This window comes from Drosophila novamexicana, unplaced genomic scaffold (genome assembly GCF_003285875.2).
Source record: "Drosophila novamexicana strain 15010-1031.04,08,12 unplaced genomic scaffold, DnovRS2.1 tig00000008-arrow-pilon, whole genome shotgun sequence".
NCBI classification, from domain to species: Eukaryota; Metazoa; Arthropoda; class Insecta; order Diptera; family Drosophilidae; genus Drosophila; species Drosophila novamexicana.
The window spans coordinates 195,438-209,411 of record NW_020824765.1 but is presented as its reverse complement, the minus strand read 5'-3'; the positions used below and the strand labels follow the sequence as shown (position 1 = coordinate 209,411).

Sequence of the window (13,974 nt, the reverse complement as noted above, 5' to 3'; positions counted from 1 at the left end):
ATTGTTATTAGACAACCTCCCTGCCCTGATTGCATCGCTACTTGGAAAATATATTGTGCAAAATCTGTTGCACAAAAAAAAAAACAAGTTGCAACAATTTTAACAATAACCCCAACGAAGAGTCAAAAATAATTGTCAGCCACATTTAATTGTATAATTGCGAAACGTTTTAAATGTTTTATCTTTAAGCTTAACTAGTTATAGAGCATGGGGTTTGCTTGCAATCGCAGCAAAGATTACCAAAAAGAAAAAATGTGATATAATTTCAAAAATGTGTGTGTTTCTGAACCCAAAACCAAAACTTATCTTGTATTTGTACTAACTGTTAGGCTAAGTCGTAACCTAAGTAACATCTTGCGCACTCGAGTGAATTTTTATTTTGGTGTGATTATGTTACAAAGGGGTTGCATGCAGCACATGCAACACACCCGCAACCCCCTTGCAACGTAGCGGCAATGACGGCGCCTTAACAATTGCGTTTACTGTGCTGCTTGAGCCCAGCAACATGGTAGATTTAATTGTTAAGTGGATAAAAAGGCGTCCAGAGCCAACATTTAATTGTAAGCGAGCTGTACATATACAAACTTACACGTATACACATACCTATAATAATATAGTTGTACGTTCTTTTTGTGTATTCGTAATTATTGAATGTGCTGCAGTTTAGCATTTCTACTCCTTATAACAAAATATTTAATATAAGTTGATATGAAGAGGTGATAAGGAAAACCCGCAAATAAAATTAATTAAAGTAAACATTAAGAAATTGAAAAAAAAGTCTAGCCAAATTAAAATGAGTTTAATTGTTAGCAAAATGCATGTGTATTAAATATTCTGTGTGTATTAAATGTATAAAAAATACAAAATAGAACAAGAAAGTTCATATGAAAATACAAGTCATATTTACACATATAACTGAATGTCTCCGAAAATTAAAATACATGAAATTATATAGTATATATATGTATACATACGTAAATTAAATACCGATAAATCTTGTTGGGTGGCATATATTTACAAGAACTTACAAAGCATTAAACAAAGAACTATCAATAAAATACTAAATAATTCAACGGCATTTGAATTATTCAGTGCTTAAAACCAAAGCCTCTCCAGCCAATAGCAGCAGCTCATCGGTGGCGTATCCGACACTATATAATAAAAGCGGAATTAGTTTTTGTGATATGTAAGTACGTTTGGCATATTTGCTCACCCCTCTGTTTTATTGGACTCCAGGCTGCGCACGAGCAGTTGTAAGCTGGCCGGCAAGGTCTTGTCGAACTCTTCCAGATTGATCGAAACATCTGCTGTGCCGAAGTTGGACACGTACACAATGCTGGCAGCTCCAGAAAGCGAACTAAAGATACGAAAGAGAGTTATAAAGTACTCTTAAAGGGAATTTTCAACTCCAACCCACCGCTTCAGGGCGAAAACATCCTCAGTAATCGCCGCGTATTTGGTGGCACCGTTTTGCAGCGTTTTCAGGCTGCGACGCAGCGCCACCAGCGACTTGTAGATTTTTATATGGGAGTGCTCCATTTCGGATTCCGTGGCCACATTGATAGTCTCATAGTCGGCAGCTAGAGGCAGCCAAGTCTTCGAGCCAGCTGAGAAGCCAGCATTTGTGCCGTTTGTCCATTGGAAGGGCGTGCGTGCGGGATCTCTGGTGTATTTCTCGTAAATTTCTGGATTGGAATTGCAGCCCCAGGGATCAACAGTGTCCTCCCAGCTGATTTGGCCATCAGTCATACCCAACTCCTCGCCTTGGTATGTGACACTGGCGCCAGGCAAAATCATGACCAGCATATTCATAGCATCAATGTGCTCCTTACCGTATCGACTAGCCGCCCTGCGCTTGTCGTGATTGCCCAGCTAAAAAGCAGCAGCTGTTTTAGTAATTATCTCAAGAATCTTCAGAACAATCTGCACCACTCACCACCCAGTTGGCTGTGCGTCCGGCGGGCATGTTCTGCAGCCACAGATCAATGGCCTTCTGCACATTACCGGCACTCAATCCGCTCTCTTCCATCACAGTTATCAAGTTGAAATTAAATGGCAGGTGAGCGCCATTTACCGACCGGTTGCCATAGAACTGCATGGTGAACCAGGCCGGGGAGTACGTCTCAATCAGCAGCACACTCGAGTTGCCGCCGTGAATTCGCTGATAATCATCGAGCACCTCGCGCCACTGATACACCATGTCAATGGTCTCCGGCTGGTTCTCAATGTATGTCGTTGTCAAATAGTCGCGATCTTCGGTGTCCTCCGTGGTACCACTCACCACCTCATCGGGATACTGACCTTGCACATCAGGCCGCACTTCAAATAGTGGTGGCAGCGCATCACACCGAAAGCCAGCGACGCCTTCGTTCAGCCAATAGCGCAGCACGCGCTTCATTTGAGATACCACATCCGGATTACGATAGTTCAAATCCGGCTGCTGCACCGCAAACTGGTGCAGGTAGTACTGTTGACGCTCCTCCACCCACTGCCAGGCACTTCCCCGAAAGTATTGCAACCAATTCGTGGGGGGCCCCCGCTCACCAGTTTCAGCATTGACCTTCCCGTTGTGCCACACATAGTAGTCCTCGTAGCCCTTCTCCCGCTTCACAGACTTCTTGAACCATTCGTTCTCATCACTGGAGTGGTTTGGCACAAAGTCCAGAATAATCTTCAGATCCAGCTCGTTGGCTTTCTTGATAAGTGCTCGAAAATCTTCTAATGTGCCATACTCTGGCTGTATGTCAAAAAAGTCAGAGATATCGTAGCCAAAGTCTACCATGGGAGACTTGAAGATGGGCGATAGCCACGCAGCTGTCACGCCCAAGTCCTTAAGATACTCCAACTTACTAGTAATGCCATTCAGATCGCCGATGCCATCGCCATCAGAGTCCATGAAGGAGCGTGGATAGATTTGATAGAACTGCGCTGTTTGCCACCAGTCCTTGGTGCTCACCGTGGCTGATGTGTCCTGGCATGCCTGGCCAAGGGTAGCCAAAACAACAAGACTCAGCCAGGCAAACGTGTTCTTTGAAAATAAAATCATTTTGTACCGGTGTATAGCTGGTCAGGCACTTTTATATACCCAACGAGCGGGAAGTCAGATAATATTGATAAGTTTTCAAAAGTGGAAATTGCCAATGTCTGCAGCTTATGCAAGTTAAAATAAGGTGCTAACTAAATGAAGAAGGGTAAATACGATCAGACATTCAACTAAAATTCGTTAGGGATTAGTCTTGCAAAAAGACCCTTGAGAAAATTAAAAATTCAAATAAACAATGTATATAATATTATATAAATTTAAATAAATTATAAGGATTAAATATAAAGAAAGTTAAAAGGAAAACAAGAAGAGAAGAAAAGAGAAGAGCTAAAAATAAATGTTTGGGCAACAATTGGGAAAGGGTATATGTGCGAAAAATGCACATTTAACCGTTTCAAGAATGTTTGAGATTATTTTTTTTTGCACCCACTTGTCGCAACCTTTTTATACCCTGAACCCATTGAAAATGGGTATAAGGGTATATTGTATTTGTGCAAAATCCAAATGTATGTAACAGGCAGAAGGAAGCTTCTCCGACCCTATAAAGTATAAATATATCAGCACCAATAGCCGAGTCGCGGAGATATGACGTTCCAAAACGACATAACTCCGCGCGGAGATATGACGTCCCAAAACGACATAACTCCGCGCGGAGATATGTCGTTCCAAATCGACAAAACGACATAACTCCGCTTGGAGATATGACATTCCAAAACGACATAACTCCGCGCGGAGATATGACGTGCCAAAGCGACATAACTCCGCGCGGAGATATGACATTCCAAAACGACATAACTCCGCGCGGAGATATGACGTGCCAAACCGACATAACTCCGCGCGGAGATATGACGTTCCAAAACGACATTACTCCGCGCGGAGATTTGACGTCCCAAAACAACATAGCTCCGCGCGGAGATATGACCTTCCAAATCATCACGTTTTTTTTTAAATCGAGGTCGGTGCGAAAATCGAAACTTTTTCGATGATTTTTTTTTTAATATATCGGGTAAATAGTGTCTGATTTTAAAATGTTATACCTTTTTGAATGCGTACGGATCCCTACCATCAATTGGCATTCAAACAAATTAATCTTCGATTGGTTGAAAAATGTTGTTGTTGCTAAAATAGAATATATATATGCATTAGATGTTGGAAGAAGAGGGTTTAGGGTATCCCCTAGTCGGGAGCTCCCGTCTAGAGCCTCTTACTTGTTTAGTGTGTACTTGACTCGCAATGTTTACCGCTTAAGTGCTTGGCAAATTCCTTGGCTATTTGAGGCGTGTTTTTTATCATTTAAGCCCAGTTGATCTGGTCAGCTTATAGCTGGTCGCTTGTATAAAAACCACGGCTCTGACCGTCCACCGGACTAGTGATTAAAATGCAATCTTTGCAAGTGCTTATTCCTCTGCTCTGCCTGGTGCTTCTTGGCCAGACGTGCCAGGACACAACAACAGCAGAAAGCAACTCGAAGGACTGGTGGCAAACAGCGCAGTTCTATCAAATCTATCCACGCTCCTTCATGGACTCTGATGGCGATGGCATCGGCGATCTGAATGGCATTACTAGTAAGTTGGAGTATCTTAAGGACTTGGGCGTGACAGCTGCGTGGCTATCGCCCATCTTCAAGTCTCCCATGGTAGACTTTGGCTACGATATCTCTGACTTTTTTGACATACAGCCAGAGTATGGCACATTAGAAGATTTTCGAGCACTTATCAAGAAAGCCAACGAGCTGGATCTGAAGATTATTCTGGACTTTGTGCCGAACCACTCCAGTGATGAGAACGAGTGGTTCAAGAAGTCTGTGAAGCGGGAGAAGGGCTACGAGGACTACTATGTGTGGCACGACGGGAAGGTCAATGCTGAAACTGGAGAGCGGGAGCCTCCTTCCAACTGGCTGCAGGCATTCAGAGGTAGTGCCTGGCAGTGGGTGGAGGAGCGTCAACAGTACTACCTGCACCAGTTTGCGGTGCAGCAGGCGGATCTCAACTATCGCAATCCGGATGTGGTGGCTCAGATGAAGCGCGTGCTGCACTATTGGCTGAGCGAGGGCGTCGCTGGCTTCCGATGTGATGCGGTGCCGGTGCTTTTCGAGGTTGAGATGGATGAGAATGGCCAGTATGCGGACGAAGAAGTGAGTGGCTTAACCGACGACGTGGATAATCGCAACTATTTGAAGAGCGACCTGATTGAGAACAGACCCGAGACCATCGATATGGCCTACCAGTGGCGTACTGTGATGGACGACCATCAGCGCATTTACGGCGGGGACACTCGAGTACTTCTTATTGAGACATACGCCCCGCCTGCCTACACCATGCAGTTCTATGGCAATCGCTCGGTGGAGGGCGCTCATCTGCCCTTTAATTTCAATTTGATTACCGTGCCGGCGAGTAACGGCGTCTCGGCAAGCTCTATTAAGACAGCTGTGGACAACTGGCTGCTGAACATGCCTGCCGGACGCACTGCCAACTGGGTGATTGGCAATCACGATCAGCGCAGAGCGGCCAGTCGCTATGGGGTGGCCAACACGGATGCCATGAATATGCTGGTCATGATTATGCCCGGCGGAAGTGTTACCTACCAGGGCGAGGAGCTGGGCATGACGGATGGTTGGATCAGCTGGGAGGATACTCAAGATCCTGCTGCCTGCAATTCCAACCAGAGCCTCTACGAACAGTTCACACGTGATCCATCACGGACGCCTTTTCAGTGGACAAGTGGCACCAACGCGGGTTTCTCCACAGCCGCTAAGACATGGCTTCCCCTTGCCGAGAACTATAAAACGGTCAATGTGGAGGTGGAATCGGCGGCCACTCGCTCACATCTAAAGATATACAAGTCGCTGGTGGCACTGCGTAAGAGTTCCAAAACCCTACAGAACGGCGCTACTAAATATGCTGTGCTTAATGAAAATGTCTTTGTGGCAAAGCGGTGAGTGGTTAACTTAACTCAGTAAGCAGAGATTAACTTAACTTAGTTGGCTTAACCTTACTTATCTTAATTAAAGAGTTCAGGAGCTCTCAGGTTTTCAGTGCACACCCTTTGTCGCTTCTGGTCCTTCGTTCGCTTGTTCGAATCCTGACAAAACTCTGAGTGAACATCATAGGGCTCTACCCGACCTTTTAAATATTTATACATATATTTTCCTGATCCCGTCTACAAATTCTGGCGAAGGCTCTACCTACTTCGTTCTTAGTCATGAAGCTATCTTACTTTTCTGCATGGATAAAATAGATTGGTGTAGAATTGGATCACAATATATTTTGGCAGTCATAGGTCCTTAAAAACATTTCTTTTTATATTATCAAGATACCTTATGACAAGTTGAAGAATTTACGATCCTGACTTTACACCTAGCACTTAAGTGGAGATTTTACTTCACAAGCATCGGAAGTTTTTATCACATGATTATTAATGGAAAAAATGCCATCGATCCGAGTTGCTTTTATATCTTAATAAATATATTATAATTATTCAATTGAGTATATCTGAGTCAGACAAAGATCTTCAAATCTTTTGGATACATACCTTTTTGGGAGCTGGCAAGCCACGAAAGCATGACCTTCTCTAAAAATCCAGCTAAGCTCTCTGTCTATTTTTTCTAACAATCTTTATCTTTATTACTACCCAGCTACTTGTCTGGATCTCCCAGCATTGTTTATGTGGCCAATTTAGGCAGCAGCGGCACCACAATTGATCTTGACCAGTTTGACAAGACTTTGCCATCTCACTTGACTTTGCAGATCCGCAGCCTGAATTCCACAAAGGCAGAGGGGTAAGTCATTAGGTCAACTTGACAATTGACAAACTTAAACTCTTTTCAATTATATTTATATAAAAGGGTTCTGTTTGAGCGCAATGGTCTCAGCTTGGCTGCTGGAGAGGCTCTGGTTATGAGTGCCAGTTAACTGCAACAAAGTTCCTCTACTTGGATTTATTTTATAACCAATTAAGTTTGCTATCGCAAATTGGCTTAAAGCAAATATGCCGAAGCTTGTGTAAATATATAAAGAAACAAATCGACAAACAAACCACTCAGTCATACACGCACACACCCTCACGCGCACACACACACACATGCTCGCAGATAGGCTCAAGTGCTCGACACACTCATGTAATTTCCGCAAGACGCGGGACTCGTTACGGGGGTCGCCATTTAAAGTGTTTACACAAAAATTAAAGTCGAGCTGCGAGCCGTCTCGTATTTGGTACTTTATAAATTGTTTGCTTAACCGAAAAGCAAAGTATGCGTGACACAAAGTAAATACAGAGATATGTGGGGCCTAGTCCCCCAAAAATGACGACCTTATACGATGTCCTGGCCACCTTTGAAGTTTAAGAGCACCTAACGAGGGCTGGCTGGTGGTTTTGCGGTTGCGTACAATTAATTACTTAGTGGACAGTTATATTGAAGGCGAACGTCGAAAAGAATCGAAAAAAAGAAATATATTTAATTCCTATGTACTCAAAGAAATTGGGTTATACAAATGGATCTAAAGAGCAGGAAAGAGGATTGTTCGTTCGGTTTCATACTCAAGTTACTTCACTTTTAATTTACCAGAAGAACCTCTGTTTCTACGTAATAAATATCTATATGTAGCCTTCTTTAGTCATGTCTCGAAGATGTAAAGAGCTATAGGGTATATAATATGTGTGCTTATGTAGAGCAAAAACATTTTTAGTATATTTCTCAATGCGTCCAGTTCCCGACTAGGGAATACTCTTCAATCAACACGCGTCACGAGCTTTTTCTTATTTATATAATGGATTCTATAACTCAAAAGACGAAATCTCATCAACTGACCCTCGCAGCTATACCCTTGTATGGGTTAGGTTTCTGTAAGTGAAATTTCAATTATGCTAAAGATAATTAAATTGAGTTTACACATGTTAATTTGTTGGCGCTAGCAAGGCAAATGACGCGTAAGCCACGACCAAAAATAGCCGTACAATAGTTGAGAATTTTTAAAGTGCCTACAGGTGACACAGGTGAAAGCACAACTTCAATGCGTCAGAAATGGGTCACTCACACGTATTTAGTTTAAGTACCTCTCCGGATTTCCATATCGGATTTGCAGACTGAGGTGTGCGAGAATACAAAATCAATTGCCTGGTTGACGGCAAGTGTTTACCTTGCTCACAACTTTTAGTTAGCTAAAAACAGGCTTTTCTCAAAAAAAAGCTGTTCTCGTATATTCCAGAGGTTTAAAAGGCAAGTATAAAGATGATACGTACGAAAATGCAACTGTCTAATAAGTTGTGTTTAAACCGTACATCGTTTTATATCGTATATTTTATTTCTGAAAAATGATTTAATTTATTTAAAACTATAGAGGTTTTTATCTTTTAGATTGTCAACACATATTTTGCCTGTATATCCAATAGTTTTTAATAGAGTTAATTGTATGCAATCAATGTTCATTTAAGTGACTGAAACTATGTGGCTAAATATCAGAATTTGATTACATAAAATTGATGTTTAATCGAATCACCTTTGATTGATGCGTTTGAAAAACGCAAATTCTTATGCCTAATACCATTATGCTCACACCGAACAGCAGCGATGCCAAGTGGTCTCTTCTCACTTATTGCCCTTTAGTTGGACTTAAGTGTCATCGTTTTGGTGGCAGCTACGTGAGTGGCGTCCAAATAAGCGGTGCCAATGGCGAAAGCGCCCATCTGAACCCTTTGCCTGTGTTGCACAAGGGTTAATGAGCTATAATTGTGGAGCTATTATCGTTATCGTTATGGTTGGCTAGAGAAGCAAAACTTTTTTGATCATTTTTTATTAATATCTCGGGTAATATCGTCAAATTTTGAGATGTTAAACCCCTTTGAATTTGTAGGCATTCAAAAAAGTTAAAAATCGATGGGTTAAAAAATTTGTATTAAGCAAAAAACAATTCCTTTTTAAAGTCAGTAAATTTTGGAATATTTCGGAAAAATAATGTCATGAAGTGTTTGGGAATTTTTTTTTAGCTGTTTCACAAGGCTTAACCTTTAGGTAATACAACAAATTCAAATTCAAAACCAACAAGTAAGAGTGCACAAGTCGGGAGTACCCGATCTATTAAGAGCATTGATAGCACAAATACCCTAATATCGCCAGATCACCTTGGATGCTTACCAAGAATACGTATAACATAAGGGGTTGGAGTTGCTTCCTACAGCCTGTTACATATATTTTCATATATATAGCCCGTTATAACCTTTATGCCCATTTCCACCGCGTTCAGAGTGTAAAGAGCTGATAAGAAATAGTCATAACTGAAACTACTTGATGGGGCTTAACCTTCACTAGCATTTGTAAGTCAATTGGCCATGTTTTCTTGGTCTTTAAGCAGAATAAATTCAAATATACGATGCATCGAAAGGTTATTGTAATTTTTGTATGCCCACCTGACCAAATGTGTACGTGCCTGGCATAGGGTAGATCGCAGAAAAAATCATCGAGGCTCGTTTACAACTATATAATAAGAACAGAAACTAGGCTAGAAATACCTGGAAAATTAGAGAAGCCAAACAAATTTGAGACGCACTCAAATATTACGCATACGCTCCGTGTGCAAACAAACTTAATATGCAAACGCTGTTGTGGCTGGAATACATTTAGTAAATGTGCCACTGTTTCCTTCCTTGCTGCCTACGAAATTACCACAGATTACAAACTTAATGCATTTCAAAGTTTTGGTGTAGGACGAGGTAAAAGTTTTCGGCTTGCTTCATCGTAAATCTTTGAAACCCATCTTCAACTTAATGCGAAATGCGTTGATTTTTTAAGCACCCTCTTTTCGGGAAATTAACTTCATTATCTTCACAAAATAAAATGCACACAAAATGGCGCCCAACCAAGCAAAATGCCGCCCTAGGTAGGCTTCCACCGCCAGGTGGCGCTCGGCCTTGTCTTGCGGTATTCATATGTATACATATTTATTTCTTGTTGGTTTTCTTTTCGGTTTGTTTTTTTTTTTGGGTTTCAGGTCACGTAAACGAGAGTAAGGAGGCTCCAGCCCCCGGCTCAGATTGTGTCTGCGACCCATTTAATGGGTTGGCCAGTCACGCCGCCATTTACACGATTTTTATTTATTTTGTAAGCCGCTTCGGCACAGACTGCTAATTTTCCGAAGTTCACGCTTGAAGGCAATGACAAGAAAGAGCTGACCGAACTTTAGTTTTTGATACAGATACAGATATATACATTATTTCAAGATTTGAGATTGATTACCAAACAGTTCCTTTTATTAATTTTTTTTATGACAGGCAAATATGCATAGTGCTATTTTAAATACTATATATTGATTTATAACTGTGATAAACGGGAGCAATTGGATGTAAATTACTTTGCCAACGTATTAAAGAACTGCGTCCTAAAGGGCAGACTGCCGGCAACCAGATAGATATTGTATACATATAAATTTATAAAGATTTAAATTTATTTGACACTAAATAATATTGCAGCAGCTAACTTACTAGAGCGAAGGTCAAACGACACTCGAAGGAAACTATCAGTCCCCGAATCACATAGTCGCAAAATACCCCAGCTAGTTGCCACATTGAACTTATACCTCGGAGTAAAATTGTCGTTAAATAAATAAAATATAAATAATACACAGCGCAATTTATTCCTATTTCCTAAAGAACAGTATGATACTATGCCACAGTATCTTTCCTTTTACAGCAATCGCTTTCTAGTGCGTACTGTTATGGATTAAAGTCTTATTGAGGGAACTGTTCTGATTTTTATACCCATTGAACCCATTAAAAATGGTTTTAAGTGTAGGTCCTCCTAGTGGCTGCGCAGATCGAGTTTGCTTCCGATAATCGATGACTTACTCCGTTTCCAAGCAATCGATAAAAATCGATATCGAAATCATGTTTTTTGGGCAATTTTTCTAAATAATGAGAGCTAAAGTCACCAAACTTGACATATAGCTTCTAAAATAGAATATATATGTATGCATTTGATGTTGAAGGAAGAGGGTTCAGGCTATCCCCTAGTCGGGAGCTCTCGACTAGAGCCTCTTACTTGTTTTAAATTTATTTTTATACCCTTGCAGAGGGTATTATCATTTTGTCGTGATATGTGTAACGCATCATGAAAAGGTTGGGTCTGCAAGGGTAATCAGATCTTTGGCGTGCCGAAGATAGCCTTTCTTTCTCGTTATTACTGCTTTAGCAAACGAGCTCGTAGCGCGAGAGGGTTCAGGGTATCCCCTAGTTGGGAGCTCCCGACGATACTTACTTGTTTACATTCAGTTCCAGCGTGAATTAGGACATTACCAACCCTACCCTCGCGTATTTGCTTTTGTTTTGACGCAGCTCGTTCTTAATTTGTGGCTAACAGGTTCAAGTTTCATTTCAGGGCATGTTTTTGTGGTAGAGAGAAATGCACATAAATTTGAAGCACACCATGAGTATTGCCCTGAGTTGAAAGCTAATAATAATTTCACTTCAGTTTTTTATGAGTAAATTAAAAAGCTAACCCCAGTCGTTTTTTGCTGTTGTTTGGCATTCTGGTCGTGTCCTGCCCACACCACAACCACACCTACTTACCTATAATATGGCTGGCCGGGGAAGTTGTCAGGGCCAAGGCGACGGCCAGCAGCAAGGATGTGAGCTCAAATTTACAGTCAGCGAGTCGGAGGTGTTTTGATGTCTGCTGCAACACTGCGTATGCGTGATTTGTGTGTCTTATCAATCACGTCTAATGGAATTTCTTCTTTTTTTGTGGTGGGGTGGCACGGGCATACTTGAGGCAGACAAAGTTCTCTAATAATTTATAATAAGTTCCCAGATTCTGGGACCCCAAATTGAAAAGTTTTCCCAATGACTTTTACATGCGAGCACACACACATATATATTCTTGATAACTTATGACAAGGCAAATAATTTAAGGGACACCTAAACAGATTCCACAATCAGAGCCGCATATGGCGGCAAACTCAGGCTGCTCAACGTGACGCTGGCGCTGCAGAAATTGAAATAAAAGTCAGCTTTAAATTGAGCTATTGATTAGCGAACTTACCCCACAGTTGCCTGGGCTTGCGGATTGAGCAGCGTAATCTTGTAGCTGCCGGAGGCATAGAGCGCGCTGGCCACGTCTACGCCGCTGACACTGGTACCCAGCACATTGGCAACTAGCACATAGGTGGGCTGTCCACTTAACGATCTCTTGATGGCCACTACGTTGTCGTTGACGGCTGCATAACGAGTGGCTCCGTACTGGAGTGTCTTGGACTGACGCAGCTGCACGAGCAGCTTGTACAGCTTGAGGTGACTGGAGTTGGCGGCACTCTCTGTCTCCACATTGACGGTCACATAGTTCGGATTGATGGGCAGCCAGGTGGTGCTGTTGCTGGAGAAGCCAGCGTTCTGCTCGCTGCTCCACTGGAAGGGCGTTCTGGCGGGATCTCGCGTGAACTGCTCGTAAATGTTCTCATTAGAATTGCAGGCAGCCGGATCACGCGTGTCTTCCCAGCTTATATCCAGATCCGTCATGCCCAACTCCTCACCCTGGTACGTAATGCTCACCCCAGGCAAAAACATTTGCAGCATATTCATCAAATCGATGCGATCCTCTCCATAGCGACTGCCCACGCGACGCTGGTCATGGTTTCCCATCTAAGAAAAGAGGCAGATTGAAAGTTAGGCGCTGCATAATGACATAGTACATATATAGAATCGAAAGTAGTACTATATTATACTTAAATGAATAATGCTCTCTGATGTCTGATACTGCATAGATTATAATAATATTTAATATATAGTCCTAAATACTTACCACCCAGTTTGCTGTCTGGCCCGCTGGCATCTGGCTTAGCCAGCTATTAATGATCTTCACAAAGCCGACAGCATTCAGTTCCGTGTTGTTCTTATCGCCTTGCCCGCCGACAATAAATTGAAAATTGAAGGGTATTTGAGCGCCCTTTGTGGTGCGATTGCCATAGAACTTCATTACATAGTCCACGGCCGAATAGGTCTCCACCATAAGGACGCGCGTATCGCCGCCATGTATGCGCTTGTAGTCATCGAGCAGCTGCCGCCACTGATACACCATGTCCACGGTTTCGGGTTGATCCTGGGTATATATGTGCTTCAGGTAGGACGAATCATCTGGGTCATCCGTATAGCCGCTCAGCGGCTCGTCAGGGTACCGACCCTGAGCGTCGGGCACCACCTCGAAGCACCAGGGCACGGCGTCGATGCGAAAGCCGGCAACGCCACGATCCAGCCAGTAAGTGAGGACGCGCTTCATTTGGGCCACCACCGCGGGATTGCGATAGTTAAGATCGGGCTGCTTTACAGCAAACTGATGCAGGTAATATTGGCCACGTTGCTCGTTCCACTCCCAGGCGCTGCCTCGGAAGGCCTGCAGCCAGTTGGACGGCGGTTCACGCTGGCCAGTGGTGGCATTCAAGTAGCCATCGTGCCACACATAATAATCCTCGTAGCCCTTCTCGCGACGCACTGATTTTTGGAACCAGACGTTCTCATCACTCGAGTGGTTGGGCACAAAGTCGAGTATGATCTTAAGTCCACGTTCGTTTGCAGCCGCAATGAGCTCATCAAAGTCCGTTAGAGTGCCGTATTCCGCCTGAATGTCAAAGAAATCGGCTATGTCATAGCCAAAGTCAGCCATGGGCGAGGTATAAATGGGCGACAGCCAAGTGGCCGTAACGCCCAGATCCTTGAGATAATCTAGCTTGGAAATGATGCCCTGCAAATCGCCGATACCATCGCCATTCGAATCCTTGAAGGAGCGTGGATAGATCTGATAAAACTGTGCCACCTGCCACCAATCGCGAGTAGCTTCACTGCTGCTGCTGCTGCTCGCGCTCTCCAGATCGACAGCAGCTGTCTGGCCCAGGCCGCACTGCAGCCCCAAGCACAGCAACGTGACTAACAACTTTAATAAATGCGCCATAACT

At 42.9% G+C, this 13,974-nt stretch overlaps 3 protein-coding genes across 3 annotated transcripts; 1 reads left to right on the top strand and 2 right to left on the bottom strand.

The window, feature by feature from the left end:
* Positions 1–834: 834 nt before the first annotated feature.
* On the bottom strand, positions 835–3,029 carry LOC115771927 (maltase A1-like). Its single transcript, XM_030717829.1, has 4 exons — positions 1,937–3,029; positions 1,418–1,872; positions 1,214–1,357; positions 835–1,151 (listed from the first exon to the last, which is right to left on the bottom strand). The coding sequence occupies exons 1-4, from the start codon at positions 2,894–2,896 to the stop codon at positions 1,085–1,087; spliced, it is 1,626 nt and encodes a 541-aa protein (XP_030573689.1). The 5' UTR covers positions 2,897–3,029; the 3' UTR covers positions 835–1,084.
* Positions 3,030–4,406: 1,377 nt separating this feature from the next.
* On the top strand, positions 4,407–7,443 carry LOC115771866 (maltase A1). Its single transcript, XM_030717749.1, has 3 exons — positions 4,407–5,977; positions 6,678–6,821; positions 6,888–7,443. Exons 1-3 carry the CDS (start codon positions 4,422–4,424, stop codon positions 6,952–6,954), a joined length of 1,767 nt encoding a protein of 588 aa, XP_030573609.1. The 5' UTR covers positions 4,407–4,421; the 3' UTR covers positions 6,955–7,443.
* Positions 7,444–11,873: 4,430 nt separating this feature from the next.
* LOC115771921 (maltase A1) lies at positions 11,874–13,960 on the bottom strand. Its single transcript, XM_030717819.1, has 3 exons — positions 12,828–13,960; positions 12,072–12,667; positions 11,874–12,014 (listed from the first exon to the last, which is right to left on the bottom strand). Exons 1-3 carry the CDS (start codon positions 13,683–13,685, stop codon positions 11,948–11,950), a joined length of 1,521 nt encoding a protein of 506 aa, XP_030573679.1. The 5' UTR covers positions 13,686–13,960; the 3' UTR covers positions 11,874–11,947.
* Positions 13,961–13,974: the final 14 nt, after the last annotated feature.